Here is an 18,418-nt window from a genome sequence, read left to right as displayed (position 1 = left end):
GTCCCTGAAAGATATATATTTTTATTTTGCACACACTCATGACAAATCAAACAAACAAACGGAATTTGAAGTACAGAATTACAGTCTTTTAATTAAAGACAGGAATAGGAACACAACAACAATTTTAATTGTCCAATTCTGAAATAAAAACACACTATAGTTTTTTTTCTATCTTAATTCAATCTGCCACAGCTTTTTGAACTGCATACACATCCCATTGCTTGTAGAAAGCACTTAGGCTGAGAATAAGAGGAATACAACTACACTGCAGCAAGATCCGGTGCCACGCCAGTTTTGTCAATCTCAGCTGCCAGTGGGGCAGCACCGGCATCAAAAGCGGCATCAGGAGCAGCATCAGGAGCAGCATCAGGAGCAGCATCGGCTGCGGCAGGGGCCACGCCGTCAACAGCCACCTCAGGAGCTGCAGTGGCAACGTCAACAGGAACCACATCAACAGGAACCACATCAACAGGAACCACATCAACAGGAACCACATCAACAGGAACCAAATCAACAGGAACCACATCAGCAGGAGGCACATCCACAACTGCAGCATTAACTGGTGCAGCATCACCTGGTGCAGCATCGACTGGTGCAGCATCGACTGGCTCAACTGCGGCTGCAGGCTCTGCCGCTTCCGCCTCAGCTGCTACCGCCTCCTCTGCCTCCTCTTCCTCATCAGAGTTTAGGGGGGAAGCAGGAGCACCAGGTGATGCAGCTTTGGGGGCAGGATTGTCATCCTGTGACAAGGAAATGAAGTGATTTAGAGATGTAGATACAGTCCAGATACTTTAGGTTATCCATGAATCAACAAGGCCAGTTTACTAGCCATGGAGTACAGTCTGTGAGAAAGGCTATTATTTCATTTGTGGCTCTGGAGGAGCTTTGTTAAGTGGGAGAAAATTACAAGTACTATACTCACCTACCTATAACACCTTTTTTGGAGTGAACCTTGCAGATCATATGTCAAATATACATGAATGAAAATAATGACTTTCCCCAAACAAAAACTGAAACACTCAAGTGGAAAGGTTTCATCTCATATAGGTCATTGTACTGAATTTTACTTTGAACTATTGTCCTAACAAGCAGAGGGTGTCTGAGCACACAGAATCAACAGGGAAAAAAACACAGGTTTCATTAATTAATTATGGCTGAATTCCATTCTGCTGCTTCGGTTTCAGGGTCTTGGTATTTAGCATGCTGGTAGATATGATTGTGTTTGTCTTAGTATTGATGAAATGATCAACACATGAGGTGACTCAGCAGGTTTTTATCACCACTGGAGTGATGCCTTTTCCTGAGTTTGATTTGGGAAAACAAGCAAACTGCAGGTGTTCTTCCGTCAGAGCTCCCATGTTATAACTGAGGTCATATTTGTCTCTTTGTTCTTTTGTGTGTGCGTGTGTGTGTCCTGTGTTTAATTTTTTTCACATGCAAATACAGGTGTGTGATAGCCGGGGGACAGTTTGTGGAAGCATTCATCTCCAACCCGTGGTTGGCTGCAGTTGGGGAACCATCTGATATTTAAGGATCCAAGATGGCGGCCGTCTGCGAGCAGCGTGTGTTCCTCATCCTCCTCATCTCCCAAGTGGCCACACTTTTCCTTTGTTCAACCTTTGTGTTAGATTAGGTACCTATTCTTTTGAATAATAAGTGGGGCTGCCAGGTGTGTTAATCTTGTTTTCTCCTTTTTAATTAGTTAGGGAGGCAAGTCTTTTGTCATTCTTTTGGCCATTTTTGGTTTCTTAGGTCAATTTCTTACTTTCTAGAAGGATTGTTTGTTGTTTATTATTTTAATGGTAGGCCACCCTGAAGGCTTGTATAAGTTACATATCTCTATGTTTAATCATATGTTTTCTACTTAATGTCAAATAAACACGTTTGTGACATTCAAAAAAATTGCAGATTAAGTGCAGAAAAATTGCACCTGTTTACTTTTGTGGATGCTCCTTTACTGCATGTACGTTTTTACAATTTACAATTTCAACTCAGCGTATGTTTAATGGCAAGTGTTTTTGTTGTCCATGCATTGCAAATCATAATGTACTTTTTTGTTTGGCCCCTTCTGTTGGAGTACCTGTAGTTCCATTTATATCAAATAGAGATCTACATTTATAGTTTATTTCTGTTAAAGGTGCTCTTAGCGATGTCACAAATGTTGCAGGCTATACATTTGTTATCACATACAGTAAACATCTGCCTGTCCCCAGAACACACTGTAAAAAAACTTGATGTCTGTAGACAGCCCAGGGTCTACAAATGGCAACAAAAACAAACTGTGCCCACCTGCACCACGAAGCATACACAAACACTGTTCCAGCCTTCCAGACAATAGATGATAAGAAGCATTTGGGGGTGGGGTTGGGGGGGTAAGTGCTTGAAAGCACAGAAGGGAGGGGACGGGATGAGGAGGAGTGAGGGGCAAGCTAGTCTCATACTTTTACACATACATATACATATATAGTATACATACACTTTTAACAAACAACATTTCAGTTACGTTTGGGTATGAAGATGTCTGCTCACCTCTGTCTCTTCCTCTGATGCCACGGGAGCTGGAGGGGCAACATCAGCTGGCTGGTCTGGTGTAGCATCCACCTGCATCAATAAAACACGTTAAGTTAAAACAGCAAATGGAATTGTGACAGATTAGATTGTGTGGTGCTGTTTGAGAGCTTACCGCTGCTGCCACAGCTGGATCCGCCTACACAAATAAATAGCTCATAAATAAGTAACACACAAACTTAAGTAATAATTGCTATAAATATGCAAGTACTTTTGACTGAAAACCCCCCAACATGAATTGGTGCAGGCAACTCTTTGCCTGCACCAATTCACGTTTACAAGCTTCCACTGAGCTTAAACGGCAGTTAGTGGCGCAAGTTTTAGAGTGCCTTTGTGCCTCTTAACAAACATACAATGCAAGTAATATGTCTGTACAACATGAACAGTACCCGTACGTAACATCAAGATGCGTCTTTAAGTCAGACATTGTTTCAACTCACATACCCTGTCTTCTTCTTGCTGGTGGATAGCTTTCTTGCCCGGTTAGCTGCTAGAGCTAGCTGTTAGCTGCTATCTGTTAGCTGTTTGCTATTGATAAGTGTGTTCAGCCAGGCTTTTGTGAAAATCATTAAGCATCAGTTCTGTGTGTTTTTGCAGATCATCCATTTTGTGTGTGATCGATCTGGTGTTGGTGAGTGGGAGGCTTTCAGGTATGGTTTTTTTCAATCAAAAGTACTTGCATATTTATAGCGATTCTACTTTAACAATTTCCCATAAATCTAAAACCAATAAGTAATTTTAGAGTCTAACAGGACAGGAAACTTACAGGAGCGTCAGCAGCAGGCATTAAGGGGTTTCCAACTACACCCTGAAAAAAAGATGAATAATTTTATTAAATTATTAATTCCAAACTATCTGAACTGATGATGATTTAAACGTTTGGTTTACTTTTTTTAATGTAAAAATAACCACCACTACCTGCTGCTGGTAAAGCCTGTATATCTCCATCCACCTCAGGGCCTCATTAGCTTCTGCTGCAACCTGTGGAAAAAATACCAGACATATCCAGACATGATGCAATTAAGGCAATTACCCACTCACTGTCAGACATCATATCATACAACACATTTGATGACATGACAAAAACATGGCATAACATGCCATGGCAGACAGACACAGAAACCATATAAAAGCCAAAGTCTTACTTTTTCCTCATTGCTTTCACTGTCAGGAACCTGCACACAAAGCAAGAGAAAAGAGGAAGCAAGAATGACTCTATGCATTTTCTTTGAGGCAAAACAGTGTTTAAAATCTTTGAAAAATGAATCTGTTGGCAGACTTAATGACAAGTTAACATCTTTTTATGTTTTGGGAAGACTTACAGGAGCAGCCAAGGTAATGACCAGCAGGCACATCATTAACACCAAGAGATTCATAATGAGTATTCCTACAGAAAATCACATTATGTTACATATAACCTCGATTTTGTTTCTTTATTTCCTTTTAACTAAATAAGAGAAACCATTTCTGAAAAATAAAAACATGGCTTTCAGACCTATTATTTCAGCAGGACTATGTATCTACAGTGTCACATAATAATCATAATATTAATAATAATTTGACACAAATGGAAGGTCTACAGTACAATAATGAATGGATAATGTTTACAAAATATAGCAATAAATATACACTACAATTCATTTGAATTAATAAAAGGTCAACAACCTTCACCTGTAATGTACAAACAGAAGAGCTAATGTGTCCTCAGGCTAGATGTATCCCTGACAGAGCTAAAATCATTGTGGGCTAAAACTTGAAAAATTCTGTTTTCTCACACTGACATTGTAGACATATATCAATACAGCTCACCTTGTTTCCTTGTGCAGAGAGAAACTTAAGATGTGTCTTCTCAGGGAACAGAAAGAAATCTATTTCATCTCTAACATGGATGCCATTTATGTACTGGAAGATCCTGAGACAGCCAATCGCATGCAGCAAATTTCACTGAGCTATGCGTTTGAAGAAAATGTCCTTACTCTTTAAAAAAAAAGACATGTAGGGTTTAGGCCCCTCTTATAGTTAGGTAATTACATGCTTTGCAGGTATGCTTAGCACATTGGTCTCTCTTTATTGCCCTAAAACAAAAAATAGACATGACATGACATAAGCATGTAATAATAATGATTGAGACGCCACTTCGTTTGCCTTTATATATGGTTCAACACTGTAATACATTTAGGGTTCTAAATATAAAAAATCTAGTAGTTGGTGCCCCTTGTCACGTTTCAGATGTCCATGGTTGAAAGCAGGTCCACTTCTTAGACTGTTTCCTTTATTAAATGTTTTGAGGCCAAAAGAAGTAAAACTATCCATTATTGCACAAAATAAGACAAGATTAGAGAAAAGGCTGATAAATAGCTGGTGTAGTCGTGTTTGACAGTAATTTTAAACATTGCAGGATTGTCATGTCATTTTAGCTGATGCTTTTATTCAACGCGACTCACAATTTGCTATTTATGTCAGAGGTTGCACACCTCTGGAGCAACTAGGGGTTAATTGTATATACAAAGGAGTTAAGTGTCTTCACTAAGGACTCTTATGTTTTTAACTTATCTGCAAACAACGGTAAGCACATGCCTTACCTTTAACTGTAGACCTTTCTTTCCCATGAGCTGCCATTTCTGAGGGATAACAGCTTATTCGTGTCCATGCTAACGTCTATGTTTTCAAACAGTTTTATATAACAGGCAAAGTGTCCCTCCCTGTGGGAAATGCACTTTATATTTTTTCAGTCAATGTACTGCATTCAGCACTAAAAATGTGGAAGACATACAAATTAAAGTGCATTACTTTTTGTAGCTATATGTACGAATGGTTCATGAGAACAACCTGGTTGGAGCCATAGGTTAAAGAACAAGGCCTCTCTTGGCCTTAAAAGAACTGGCATTTAACCTCCTGGTCTTGAACTACATTTAACCTCAGACTGTTATGATGTGGTTGCTTCTTTGTGGGTCTAAACCTAATTGATGGTTTGTTCCATGCTTTTCTGTGTGGGCCGACAATGGTCACAAATTTGTTTTTCTTTTGGTAAGTCATTCATTTGCTCAACCATTTAGGTCCAGTCAAAAATATCTACACAACTGTTGAATTAATTGCCATGTAATATTTGGTACAGATATCCATTGTGCCCAGAGGATGAATCCATCCGACCTCCTCCCTGTATTGATATTGTCGCTCTTTACACTACAGCACCTGACACCTCCCTTAGAGGCAGCCCTACACGTCCTGGCTTACGATTCAGAGGGTATTAATAATAATGATAATAACAATAATTATTATTATTAGAATTCATTACATTTATATAGCACTTTCTCAAAGACACTCAAAGCGCATCAAAGGGGGGATTACTCTGTAACACCATTCAACGACAATCATGCAACCTCTTCCTGGTGCTAGAAGTATAACATTAGATAGTTAATAATGTTTTGAGGTCTTAGCAGTTGATGGTAAATTGGTTAAATCACCCTTTACCACTGGATGTCATTATTTTAGGCACAAGTAATTATTCAGAAATAATCAAGAAATGACAGTGTAGTCCCACCACTGTGGAACTACTTCACTGACACACTATCAAAGCAACATCAGTGCACAAGAGACAGTGGTAAAAGAAGTCAGGAGGAGGGAGAGCAACATGCCAAAGATTTCTCAATGGCCAAGCAGGGGAGATGGACCAGCTGGGAGAGCCTGGAGAAGAATAAACTCAGCTGGTATGACATCTGGCAGATGGAGTGAGTGTGGCTAAGTTTTGTCATCGGAGCCATATACAACCTGCTACCCTCCCCCCAAATCTGAAAGTGTGGTATCAAGAAGATCCATCAAGTCCATGTCAAGTGCTCTCTGTAAAATCAGCACAATCATTGTTAGCATGTACATTGTTAGCAACATACTGATCTTGGTATAACTCAAAGCACCGCTGTGTTTAAATATGCTACCCTAACAAAGCTGCTAGCATGGCTGTAAACGCAAGGTTTCCCAAATATATACTAATTCCAAGCAGGTTTTGATCATGTAATGTTTTAATGTGACTTAATTGAAAAATATGAACAAATCTAGGAAATTGCCTTTGACAGTACCACAGTAGAATAGGTGTGTGTTTTATAAATCTTTATAAAACAGTTTATTACATTACATGTCATTTAGCTGATGCTTTTATCCAAAGTGACTTACAATTGCTACATACATCAGAGGCTGTGTGCCTCTGGAACAACTAGGGGTTGAGTGTCTTGCTTAGGGACACATTGGTTGATGTATGCAGTGGGAATTGAACCCATATCCTATTATTATCCGATAAGAGCGTTTATTTACAACCACTTTTATAATGTTTTTGCATTTTTAGGTGTCTTTATGACTTCACAGAATTGCTGTGCAGTAGAAAAACCAACATACTTTAGTTGTGGCAAGTCAGATTAAGCCTATTCAACCTGCTGACAACATCTTCTCTGTTGAGGGTGATAGAAGTTATGGATTTATGTGATACATGCTCCAGGAAAGAGGACTTGTGGGCAAGAGACAATTATAGCGTGAGTGGATGGCGCCTGTGTATTTTAAGTGTCTTTAAAGAGATAAATGTAAAGTCATGTTTTGACAGGCTTGTCCCCAGGGGAGCGAGGATAAGGAAGATCTTTCCCCTCATGGTATTTATTTTTCACTATGGGGGATTTTGCTCAACCACTGTGGCAAATTGTGCTCACTTCTGTGTAATTTTGAGGTAACATAACCTATTTAGTATGTAAGACACATGCTATACTGTAGCTGTACTGACTATATTGGGTTCAGGGTTACTTTAGTCTAATACCACTGACCAGAGGTTTTAGTAGACATGAGACTTATGGTGTATGCCTCTTTCCTTTCCAACACAAACAAAATTTTGTGTTAGGTTGATGTCTTTGTTCACTTGCCCTTTGTCCTAATGTGTTTCACAGTTGTCGATCAGAGGCCCTCCACTGTTTACAATTTCAACTTTTTAATCCTTACTACATCTCTTATGTCTTACCCCTAGCTTATTCAAAGCCAACCAAATCTAGTGCTGTGATCATAGCACATTTGTGAGTCTTTGCATTTTGATATTTGTTTATATCAAATATTCCACTTTATTTGTTTCTTGACCAGTGCAGTACTTGCTTTTATCTTTTATTTTATTTTACTGTGGCTATTATCATGCACAAAGAAGGCAAAATCTTTGTCTGTGAAAACTTACTTTGCAATAAACCTGATTCTGATTCCATTTCTAAAACCACACTTGTGCAATCACCTCTGATAACAATTAAAGGTGCCCTGCAGAGTTTTCTTGTGAACAAACACCAAAATGCGATTGTGTGTATCTTTGAGGTGTTATACATGAGTTTGATTAGGGTTAGAAAACATTTACAAAGCCACATTTTTAAAGTATTTTATGTGCAGTATTACATCCATTGTATTAGCCAGCAGTCTTCTTGTTTCTTGCCTTTGCTTGAATGCATTGCAACATATTATGGTGGCAACACACTGACACTGCTGATCAGTGGAATACTGTAAAGCCATGGGTTGAACTGTTCATCTTGACACCAAATAGAAAGTGCGTGCATGATTGTCAGTATGTGTCCTTGCGTGAGTACACAAGATGAACAAAAGGAAGACCTACTCTTGGAGAAACAGCTCTGCAGCTCTACTAGAGGTCATAAACTTCACAGGGAACCTTTCAGTAAAATAGTAACATTGAAACACTTGGCTGCTAAAATGCACCACTTTTAATGTAAGAAGTCAAATTTACATTATGCCCTTTCCATAATGCCCATGTTCGCCTACTGATTACTTTCTGAGCTTGATTTTTCCAGAAAACGTAGGTCAAGAATGATTGGCATGGTGTTTGGGAGCCAATGGCCATACCTCATATTTTAAAGCTTATTAACATTGACTAGATTTATCCACTGTCATCCACTTACACATTTTTGCACGTTGAGTATTGTATAATATAGTTAACTGAATGGAAACCAATGGCTGCCTGGGAGGTCTGGAAGATTACAGAAATACACACAAAAACACAATTTCTTCAGAAAGAAAGCAGAAGATGATTTGGCTGACTTCAGGTGTGAAGAGCTGACACAATTACTCCATACAGAACAGAAAATTAATTAGGAACCATTTTGATTGTTTAGGTTATTTTTCAAGCCAACACATTGAATCATCTATTCAACTGTGAGGTTGTTAATCATTTTAAACTGAAAGTCTTTGGTTTTGGCACTGTTGGTAGGACAAAAAAACTTTTTTGAAGACGCCCCCTTTGGCTCAGTTTTCTGAATTTTTTGGACCAAACAATTGATTACTAATGATAAAACAAACAGCAGGCTGACCAATGTTTAAAATAATCTTTACCTGCAGCCCTACAGCTGTGTATATATCACGTATAACCACATAGTATCAATACCAAATGAATTCTGAGACTTATTGATCAAACACAGAAACTCAAATATTGCTTGAAAACGTTTAATTCTTAAGGAAAATTACATATATGGAAAAGTTAAAATGAGTTATTAAATATATGCAGCATTACAAAGTACTTGATTAACTCAAAAATAGTGAAAATCTATTAAAGCTGTAAAGTAAAGCAGAAAAGTCTTCTGAAATATGTTTAATTCTACATGCAGAGGACCTTGTATTGATTTAGTTACTATCACAACAATATTCCTAATAAAAAAGTGACTATTGCATGATCATCTTAGCATGTTATCGTAACTTAAGTAAGCACGTCCACACGTTGCAGAAACAGATTCAGTCAGTTAACATAATATGTTCTATTGTCTGAATGTTAAGGAGGAAGAAATAGTTTTGCCTCCTTTTCATGCTTCTCCACTTCACACCTTTGCCGGCATCTGCAAAAACAAATAAGCAATTTAAAGCAAATATTCATACACTCAGTTCACAGATGACATTTGCTATATACTCATATTGATATTCACTCAATATGTGTGTTGATTTGCAGTACAGCTGTTATTAAACTAATATAGCAATATATTAATGTCATGTATATATTGCAAAGTATACCTGGCTTGTCTGCGGGGGCTGGTCCTGCTGGAGAGACTGCAGAGGATCCTGGGATGGAAGAGGATTGGCATCAAATGAGGGATACTGAAAATGGAAAAGTGAAACTTTTAGAAGTGAAGAAACGCTTAGAATGAATCAAAGTAACACATTCAAATTACAACAAGACTCTCTATATATACTTTCTTTTCCCTCACATTTGGCATTTGGGGAATATTTTGAGGGGGATATTCAAATGGGAGCACCTGTAAAAAAACAAAACAAATAAATGGGTTGAGTAAAATTTGGTATATGAAACACATGGAAACAAACAGTAAAAGGTATAATTTCAAATAGACAAGTCTCACATTTGACATGTGAGGGACGTTTGTCATAGGAGGGACGTTTGTCATTATCTGGAACAAAAGCACAAACTATCATTTAGTATTGTACCATGTAGAACAACATACTGCAAAAGTAATTTCATATTTACATTATGCACATTATAATAGATCAAAGTTCAAACCATTTACCCTTTGCTGGGAGAAGTCATAGGGGTAGTACTGCAAGAAAAACACAAGAGCACAAAAATATCAATACCTTTGGTTCCACCAAGTCGGTTGTTGTATCAAACATGCTTCTACACGCATAATTGAAGTGTTTTCAGTCCCAATAGAGTAAAAGAGGGGAAAAACATCACTTACGACTTCCACACTCTGTCTGCCTGGTGGCTGAGGAATGGAGTATTTGATGAAACCCTGGGAAGAAAAGGGCTGTGGCAGAAAAAAAGACTGATCAATGAAAATTATAACGAGCAGTCAGGTAATGTTTTTACCATAAAATGTGTGTTTGCTTACGTGTGAAGGGTCTGCTCCAGCTGTACCAAATCTGTGGGGATAAATCTTAGGAAAGAAAAACAGAAATAAACATAAGTGTACTGTAAGCATTTTTCACAATCACAGCGAGAGCATGAAAAAACACATCTCAGTGAAATGAAAGCCTATGAGATAAGAAAGAGTTTGACATACAAGTTCCACACTGTAAGCGCCAGCTATTCCAGGGTTTGGAAGAGGCTGACCAGCTGCGAAGGGATTCCTCATCTAAATGGATGGAAAATTGTCAGTAGACAGTCATTTCCACATTTCAATACTTCTGCTGTGCTTCATATCTCAGGCATTCTTTGCTCAATAGTATACTATACATTGTTGTTTTCTTTTGCATATTAGAAATCTTTAAACAGAAGTTAAACAGTATGCACAACATGCATGATTACCTGTGAGGACGGCACCTGCTGTCTGGAACCCGCATAATGAGGCAGGTAATGAAAGATGGACTGAAAATGAAGGCAAAAACAGAAATAGTGAGATACAAGGGAACATTGCAGTCCTGCAGACCTGCAGTCAGAAAATGAAGTCAAGTAACACCTTTCTGTTTTTTTTAAACTCACAGGTGCAGCGGAGGCCATGCTAGCCAGACAGAGGCACAGGATTGCCAATTTCATTTTTGCTGATAATCCAAGTCCTACAAACACAAATCTTCATTACATTTACAAAAATGAGAGTCAAACTGGATGGTTGGCTATCTATTAGAAAAAGATGTATGATAATATTTTGAAGTTCTTCAATACTCACAGTCCAGAGAGGATGATGAATGTAGATTTGTGAGATGATGCCAGCTGATCGTATCTTCTACAGAGTAATTTGGTCTTTTATAGGGCCTGAGGGCCAATCACAGCCAATGGGAGTGATGTGACCAAATGACTAGGTGCAGAACAGTTGTCTAGTCTTCAGCTTTACTAAACGACCAGTGGTCAAATCCACTTTCTGTGTAATAGCAGACTGCTTGATTACACTGTCTGGAGCAGCACCTTCACACTGTCTACTTCTCATTTTTGTTAGCACAGTTAACATGAACAGTTTTATTAGTTATGTGCAGCATTGTGGAATTAACATCTGAATCTTCAATATTATGTCTATTACTTATGTAATTGTAATATTAACTGTTATACTGCTTGTTTTCCATTTGCTAGCATGTTTATTGTTTTTTCATTGGATCACAGCAGAGCAGAACAGCTTCACAGAGACATATCTATCCTGGCTACTGAGGGTATGAATGTATAGTCAAAAGATAAAATTAGAAACGGAAATTTTGCATTTAAACAATCTGAAAATGACTAAATCCTCCCCATTGTGTTAGTTTGCATGAACTGCATATGCTAATGTCTGCCTGTGTTTGTAGCTGTAACACATCTAACACTTGTAACACACAAATTAGTCAAAAAGATGATTCACAGACTAACAGTACAGGATTGTGTAATAATCTTAATACAAAATGGAATCTTTCATATGCATTATTTGAAGCAAAGAACCATTTTTATTTATTACAAAGCATAGGAGTGTAGCAAATTTATTCCGGAAAACAACAGCATGCAGTGACTCAAGACTGGGATAATAAACACATTCGTATTTCATTGCAGAGCAGCACCTAAGTTTATTTTATGACATAACTCTTTTGCTACTTTTCTCCCCACAGAAAAGCATTGCCCCATCTGCAGAGCACCATTTATTTTATAAGAAAACATACCACCATTTTCTTTTCAAAAGCATTTTACTATATTTTCAGATATTGGGAAACAGCAGTGTTGGATGGTCATCTTTCCCTGGGGTAGGCTGCTGGTCTTACTGCATTGGGCACCTAAAGTGGGAAGCAAACAAATACATAAACTGTTCTTGTGAGGAAAAAAAATTCAAGTATTGAATGACACTTTTTTGATTTTGTTTGATGAATGATATTGTTAAAGCCTGACGTTCTGAATTATGCAGTAATACAGCCTAGTTGTGCCTTCTAAACATGTCATGTGTATTTTGTGTGCATGTCTACCTGTCCTACTCCTACCTATTCCTATCCTGCTGACTCAGATGTTGTTTGTTTAGTCATCTTCATCATCATCGCCATCATCTCCGCTGGGTCTGGCAACCTGAAATGATAGAGGCTTTTGATGAGCCAATCAGAAGTGAGGATTGTCTGCTGATGAGTGGATGTTTTCCAACACCTCAGCAGAAATAGTTTCTCTGACGCAATACTGATTTATGAGAAGGAATCACTTGCGCTCATCATCCCTTTAATTCAATTCAGTTTCAGTTTCTGCAGTCATTTAAAGCTGTTAGCGTACATTAAAAGTCACTCAAACCATGTATATGGTCCACAGCTGACAGTCACCAAGTCTTAATGATTCTAAATGGCTCAAAATTAAAATCTGAAGTCATTCTCACAGGGGCACTAGCACCAAGGATGTGTACAACAGCGGCAGCTGAAGCAGCAGGAGCTGCTGAAGCTGCAGGAGCAACAGGAGCTGCAGGAGCAACAGGAGCTACAGGAGCTGCAGGAGCAACAGGAGCTGCTGGAGCAACAGGAGCTACTGGAGCTGCAGGAGCTGCAGGAGCAGCAGGGTTGGCAGCATTAACAGGGGATGCTACAGCAGTATCAAAACCAAAAGGGTAATACTGTAGCAGATAAAAAAGACAAGATATCATTAGTTTTATTAAATCTCACAAAACTTGTGTTGGAGAAATGAACATCTGCAGACACTTACCACATCCTTGGTGTCTCTACCGTTTGGCTCGAGGATCTCCTGCTTGATAAATCCACGGACCTTTCAATCAAACACATGAAGGCTCAGACTGAATTATGTTTGGATTGCATATACTATTAATTATTTTTCATTCAGATGGTAGTGTAGGGTTTTGTTGCATCTTAAATATTATCTGCAAAGTAGATACTATGTATATGCACACACACAAATCAAGCTATACTGTGTCACTCACAGGTCCTCCAACAGGCTGCCTCTGGGCACCAACCGGGAGCAGCTGGAAATGCAAATTGTCCAGAATATCAAATATAACAAAAGAGTGACTATTAAATACAATTCAGACAAAAGGGTGAAAACAATGTAAATTAGTCCTCACAACATCCAGACTTTTACGTGGGACTCCAACAGGGATAGCCTGGGCTGCCTGTGAAGAAAATCATGTGTAGAAGATCATTTTAACCTTTAGATGAGTGTTAATTGTTTAAAAAAAAAACTACAAGTAAAAGAGCCATCAACAGGCTGCAGGTATGGACATTACCATCAGTGGTGAACACATAATAGCAGACCTGTGTGCAGAGCTTATTCAGTGATGTTCGAAAATGTGTCTTTTTGTGTGTGTGTGTGTGTGTGTGTCACAGTTTACACCAGTTGATCTGAGCTACGTCTTACTGCACCTCAGCCGGAGCGTGACGGATGTCAAACTCCATGAATATCTGCGACTGTGAAAAAGTTGAGAAAATACTGAACAATCAATGGAATGAAGATCAGTGTCAGATCAATTATTTAGACATGTTGGTAAATGCAGTATTATTCATTGACAATGTTGTCAACAGCCACCATGCAGAAGAAGTTCTTTAAGTACTCTGAAAAAGTTTGAGCATCTGCAATTCCAGGACAATTGATAAAACTCCATCTACTGATAACAATTATGTAGAGGCTCCATAAAAGCTACATGGACCTTGGGGTAAGATAGTTCTCTCAAATATTTACATTATGAAGTGCTAAAACATAAATGAGAGAGAAATAAGAAGGATAAGTGTTTCAGGAATAGAGGTTGTCTTCCTTACTGGGGCAGAGACAGCCACCCCAAGGATGCAGGCAGCAAGCAGGATGAATTTCATTTTTAATGAAGCTGTCAAAGAGATTTTTTTGTTATTAGGTTTGACAATAGTCAGTCAGAAAGAGCATTTAAATAAATAATTATTTTATGATATCTCGTCATATGATCTCAGTGGTCTACATTACCTTTTCTGTCCGGCAACAGACGAGTACAGAAGGATTGTTGAGGAGGGGTGTGATCCCTGCAGAAATTTACTCCTATTTATTTGCTGACAGAATAAAGGATGAGCAAATCTAGGACAGGTGTTGGCAGCAGGCCATAAATGTTCCGCTTTTTACAACGACAAAATTGGCAGCCATGTCTCTTTGAGAAATCTTGTGACATATTTTTGGCTTGAGACGCACATTAATCACCATCATTCCATCAATAATGATCATGATTCAATTCTTCACTGATCTGTTTTATCAGGTGAACCCTTGCAGCATCAGGCCAAAGGGGCATCAGGTTTGCATGTGATTAAGAGTCAAATGTCTCCAGATGATGTAAAGTAAAGCTTGTGAAACTAACATTATATACTGTAGCTGTAATAGATTTACTTAATTTAGTTTAGTACAGACCTCTACCTACTGCTATAATACATAATGCACTTTATTAATGCTAGATGATGAATGTTATTATTAATTTCCATTTGTAAAATTTTTCAAATTTCTTCATTACAATCACAACATGTTTGAGGCCTATTAAGGAACTTCCTCATTTTGACTCCACTCATTCACCTTATGTGAAATATAGACTGATTTGGTGGCTTCAGTTAATTGGTGAGAGCTTGAAACAAACAGTTACATGTGTGTGAGCCTGCTGCACAGTGTGGCCAAAATCAAGAAACTGAGTAAGAACTATACAAGCATGTTTTACTTTAATATAATACTTTAATTTTAATTCTTGATCAGGAGGGGTTACTAAAGTTTCCAACATACAGTATTTGTGAGAACTATTCAACTTTATAAGAACATCATTTTAATGTAAAGACCAAAACAGGACATGCAATGCACAAATAGGAAATGTGTTTTCCTGTGTTTCTAGCAGAAGCCATTAGCCATAGTTTTAAATGCATGACACTTTACAAACATACAGACATCCGTTTTATTGATCAGGAGGACACAAACAAGACTCCAAATGAATTGTTGCTCTGTTTCTGCTTGAATTTTATCATGTATAAACTTAAAAGGTCATGTAATAGATTAGACTTTGTTGACAGCTTGTTTTTAGAGCTCAAACTGGCCAAAAAACTTAGTGAATGCAGATTTAAGACTAACATTCTAAAAAAACAGCAACAGATAGGCAGGTTGAATCAATTCAGGTTCACTCTTTATTATTCTATCTATTAAAAAGAAAAAACACATTTTAAGTAAAGTCTCTGCCAGTTGCGGCAGTCTCAGACTAGGTTTCCTTGAGCTGGTTGCAGTTTGGGCTGAACAGATATTTGCACCGTGGCTGCCTCTTGCGCTGGTCTCTTCAAACCTCCAGGGAGGCCATTCGTGTTCGGCTGTGGTCCAGAGCTGGCCGGCCCTTGTGTCTGCAGGACTCCAGACAAGGAGGTCCCAACAGTTGGAACGATGCTTTTCTGCCCAGGGTTTGCGAGCCCCGTGGCCCTGATCACCTGTTGAATGGTTCCTGCAGGCGGGTTTGTGAGCACAGTGTTCAGGTAAACACCTAGCTGGCCCAATTTAGCTGCCATCTGAAACACAGACAAGAGGAAAGATACTGTAAGAGGCCCTGAAGGGGGAACAATTGGATCCCCAATGGGATCACTGGGTTCACTGAGTAGATTGTTTAAACAAGCTGAGTGACGGATACAAAATTTGGCTGTCTCACCTGAAATTCCTCAGAGCTTAGACTGCCAAATAGAGAGCTCTAGTAAACAATGACAGCAAATGTCAAATAAAACACGTTCAGAAAGAATGGTATGAAACCAGACTAGGCAATAATTATGATTATATCCAAGTTCACAGAGAGTATTTTGCATTTACCTTGGGTTGCTGGAGCAAATATACAGTGTGAGGATTCTGTGGGTGAAAATCAGACAATTTGAGTATAATGCAGTGTTTACTTTGTCTTAAGTTTTGCCACATTTCGAAGTAGAACATGTTATCTATTTTATTATATGAGCACTGCTGCCCGAGTTTCTAAGAGTAGATACCTGCTGTTGCTGCTGCCCTGTCTGAGCAGCATCTCCTGGACCTGCTTCAGAAGGTGTTTCTGCAGGCAACACCGGACTGTTCGGAGGTTGATTTGCTGGAGTTTGTGGAAAAGGTGATTCAAGAATCATCGGGAATCCGTATTGTGGGAACTGGAGGACAGAAAATCACATTTATTTCAACAGTTTCCCGACGGAGACAAAACAAAACTGCACTTCAGACCTTCTCCCACGCCAAACATCAGACAATGATATGCAAAGTATCAAAATTACAATATCCCTTGTGGCAGAAAAATATGTTCAAAGAAAAACAGCATCTGAAGTTTTCATCTCTGAGCCATAAATCAAGGGAGAGATTGCAGCAAAGTACGGATGTCTTTTTTTCCCAAAACACTGGCTGTTATGGCCGTTTCAGGTTTTCTATACAGTACATGTTGACAGCACGTAAACTTGCCCTGTAGAAACATGTTATAGTCTCCCCCCCAGGTGAAATCAATTAAGCTTGGTTGTGGTTGGAAAATGTTCTTGCATCTACAGTCTTTAGTTCAGTAGGCTACAGAGCAGAACATGCTTTTTGCATGAGAAGACCAGTCACAGAACAGAAAGACAGCCTTTTTCTATAATAAAAAAATAACATCTTACCTGTTGATTCCCATGGGGAGAGGAGAAAACAGGAAAGTATCTATAAGGTGGGAAAATCTGAAGAAAAAAAAGGTTTCACTTAGTTGCATTCTTATTCACTGAACAGAATCTGTAGGATTTATTATATTGCTGTAATTGAGAAAATAACCAAACTAACGTATTGTTGATCATATTTAGTTTACTGCACATTTTTCTCTAGATGTTGATTTTCCCTACCAAAGGCTGTTGTGGGAGTGTTGGCTGGTTAGCAGGCTGAGATCCGTAGACGATCGGCTGCTGTGGGATGATCATTGGACTGCCCACTAGTGGAGGCCAGGTGTGGGGTTGTGTGGGTGGCAGGAACTGGGGGCCAGCCTGAGGCCCTGGCTGCTGCTGGACCCCAGACTGTGGTTGCTCCACATTAGGGCAAAGTGGGGCTGGTGTCTGAGAGTCGGATTGCTGGTTTATGGCTTCAACAACTGTTTGAGCTTGAGTGGCTCCTCCTTGTGAAAGCAGCGGAGGAAGAACATTCGGACGAACCTGAAAATACAAAAGAAAAATCCCAAAATTATCATTGTCACAGCATCTTCACATTTGACTCACACAAGTTCAAACTCAAACAATATTTCAGACGTTTTTTTTTTTTTTAGTAGATGGTCCATAAATGAGCCTACTTACTGGTACTGCAGTCACTACTATGGTAAAACATGATAATAGTATTAAGATAATCATTTCCAAAAGCATAATGGTTCCCACAAGGTCAATGAACGTTTTGAGGCAGTGTCCACTGAGAGCACGAGAGGGGGCACTGACTTATGCACTGCTCACAGAGTTAAACAACCAATCACAAGACAGAAAAAACAGACAGATTCAACCTAATCTTCTGTGTGAATGAAGCAATGAGGTTTAAGCCAAAGAAAATCTATTAAATGCCCCAAAATGCCAGTTTTCCTTTAATTGTGGTGCAGTAATGTCTACAGAAATGAATAATCAAACACATAAGAACCCAGGATTTGTGGTTTTCCTGCTACTCAGAGCAGCTGTAAGTGCGGCTCATGCGTCAGTGTGTAACTGATGTAATTATGGACAAATTAAATATGTGCAACAAAACCAAGAAAAAAAGATTATTAATGAAATGGTAGAAAGTATGACCTATAACTAAAGCTGCTAAATCCACAAGAGGCCTTTTAAAAAGCACATAAAGTAGACATTTAAACAAATGGGCTAGATGAATGCAACACACAACATAATCCATAAAACATATCTTCATGCCCAGGATTTTACATATTATCATAATACAATAACACTTATGCTGGTCTGCACTGGTATATGACGCCACTCCTGAAACCCAGACACAGAAGAATGGGCAAACCTGTAGCACTGTCAC

The 18,418-nt window shown here is 38.7% G+C and overlaps 4 protein-coding genes across 5 annotated transcripts; all 4 read right to left on the bottom strand.

Moving 5' to 3' along the window:
* Positions 1–260: 260 nt before the first annotated feature.
* On the bottom strand, positions 261–4,536 carry enam (enamelin). Its single transcript, XM_034883409.1, has 8 exons — positions 4,378–4,536; positions 3,891–3,955; positions 3,714–3,743; positions 3,487–3,549; positions 3,335–3,376; positions 2,684–2,707; positions 2,530–2,601; positions 261–740 (listed from the first exon to the last, which is right to left on the bottom strand). Exons 2-8 carry the CDS (start codon positions 3,942–3,944, stop codon positions 261–263), a joined length of 765 nt encoding a protein of 254 aa, XP_034739300.1. The 5' UTR covers positions 3,945–3,955; positions 4,378–4,536.
* Positions 4,537–9,067: 4,531 nt separating this feature from the next.
* Positions 9,068–11,266, bottom strand: scpp5 (secretory calcium-binding phosphoprotein 5). 2 transcript variants are annotated; one of them, XM_034890521.1, is made up of 11 exons: positions 11,196–11,266; positions 11,012–11,085; positions 10,838–10,897; positions 10,593–10,664; positions 10,422–10,466; positions 10,269–10,337; positions 10,098–10,127; positions 9,933–9,980; positions 9,768–9,830; positions 9,589–9,672; positions 9,068–9,416 (listed from the first exon to the last, which is right to left on the bottom strand). In XM_034890521.1, the coding sequence occupies exons 2-11, from the start codon at positions 11,063–11,065 to the stop codon at positions 9,399–9,401; spliced, it is 543 nt and encodes a 180-aa protein (XP_034746412.1). In that variant the 5' UTR covers positions 11,066–11,085; positions 11,196–11,266; the 3' UTR covers positions 9,068–9,398. The 2 variants fall into 2 exon arrangements, with proteins under 2 accessions (XP_034746412.1, XP_034746420.1); XM_034890529.1 differs by having other exon boundaries at positions 9,070–9,416; positions 9,783–9,830; positions 11,196–11,265.
* A 768-nt stretch (positions 11,267–12,034) lies between these two features.
* Positions 12,035–14,463, bottom strand: scpp7 (secretory calcium-binding phosphoprotein 7). Its single transcript, XM_034890538.1, has 9 exons — positions 14,399–14,463; positions 14,221–14,285; positions 13,828–13,872; positions 13,530–13,577; positions 13,389–13,430; positions 13,157–13,216; positions 12,837–13,067; positions 12,460–12,541; positions 12,035–12,258 (listed from the first exon to the last, which is right to left on the bottom strand). Exons 2-8 carry the CDS (start codon positions 14,272–14,274, stop codon positions 12,494–12,496), a joined length of 528 nt encoding a protein of 175 aa, XP_034746429.1. The 5' UTR covers positions 14,275–14,285; positions 14,399–14,463; the 3' UTR covers positions 12,035–12,258; positions 12,460–12,493.
* An 892-nt stretch (positions 14,464–15,355) lies between these two features.
* LOC117955621 (gamma-gliadin-like) lies at positions 15,356–17,822 on the bottom strand. Its single transcript, XM_034890222.1, has 7 exons — positions 17,710–17,822; positions 17,269–17,571; positions 17,053–17,109; positions 16,414–16,563; positions 16,244–16,279; positions 16,089–16,127; positions 15,356–15,951 (listed from the first exon to the last, which is right to left on the bottom strand). Exons 1-7 carry the CDS (start codon positions 17,773–17,775, stop codon positions 15,649–15,651), a joined length of 954 nt encoding a protein of 317 aa, XP_034746113.1. The 5' UTR covers positions 17,776–17,822; the 3' UTR covers positions 15,356–15,648.
* Between the last annotated feature and the right edge of the window lie 596 nt (positions 17,823–18,418).

This window comes from Etheostoma cragini, chromosome 2, assembly GCF_013103735.1.
Source record: "Etheostoma cragini isolate CJK2018 chromosome 2, CSU_Ecrag_1.0, whole genome shotgun sequence".
Classification (NCBI taxonomy): Eukaryota; Metazoa; Chordata; class Actinopteri; order Perciformes; family Percidae; genus Etheostoma; species Etheostoma cragini.
This window is presented reverse-complemented; position numbering and strand designations above follow the sequence as displayed.

Excerpts from the sequence above, each read along its gene's own strand:
- enam (XM_034883409.1), bottom strand. The coding sequence starts at position 3,944 with ATGAATCTCTTGGTGTTAATGATGTGCCTGCTGGTCATTACCTTGGCT. Across the intron at positions 3,377-3,486 it reads ACAGGCTTTACCAGCAGCAG|GGTGTAGTTGGAAACCCCTT; the intron begins GTAGTGGTGGTT and ends TCTTTTTTTCAG. Across the intron at positions 2,708-3,334 it reads TGCCTGCTGCTGACGCTCCT|GCGGATCCAGCTGTGGCAGC; the intron begins GTAAGTTTCCTG and ends TTATTTGTGTAG.
- scpp5 (XM_034890521.1), bottom strand. The coding sequence starts at position 11,065 with ATGAAATTGGCAATCCTGTGCCTCTGTCTGGCTAGCATGGCCTCCGCT. Across the intron at positions 10,665-10,837 it reads AGCAGGTGCCGTCCTCACAG|ATGAGGAATCCCTTCGCAGC; the intron begins GTAATCATGCAT and ends CCATCCATTTAG. Across the intron at positions 10,338-10,421 it reads CTGGAGCAGACCCTTCACAC|CCCTTTTCTTCCCAGGGTTT; the intron begins GTAAGCAAACAC and ends TTTCTGCCACAG.
- scpp7 (XM_034890538.1), bottom strand. The coding sequence starts at position 14,274 with ATGAAATTCATCCTGCTTGCTGCCTGCATCCTTGGGGTGGCTGTCTCT. Across the intron at positions 13,873-14,220 it reads GGGTGGCTGTCTCTGCCCCA|TCGCAGATATTCATGGAGTT; the intron begins GTAAGGAAGACA and ends ACTTTTTCACAG. Across the intron at positions 12,542-12,836 it reads TCCTTGGTGCTAGTGCCCCT|GTTGCCAGACCCAGCGGAGA; the intron begins GTGAGAATGACT and ends CTATCATTTCAG.
- LOC117955621 (XM_034890222.1), bottom strand. The coding sequence starts at position 17,775 with ATGCTTTTGGAAATGATTATCTTAATACTATTATCATGTTTTACCATA. Across the intron at positions 17,572-17,709 it reads TAGTAGTGACTGCAGTACCA|GTTCGTCCGAATGTTCTTCC; the intron begins GTAAGTAGGCTC and ends TTGTATTTTCAG. Across the intron at positions 16,564-17,052 it reads CTCCCCATGGGAATCAACAG|TTCCCACAATACGGATTCCC; the intron begins GTAAGATGTTAT and ends TCTGTCCTCCAG.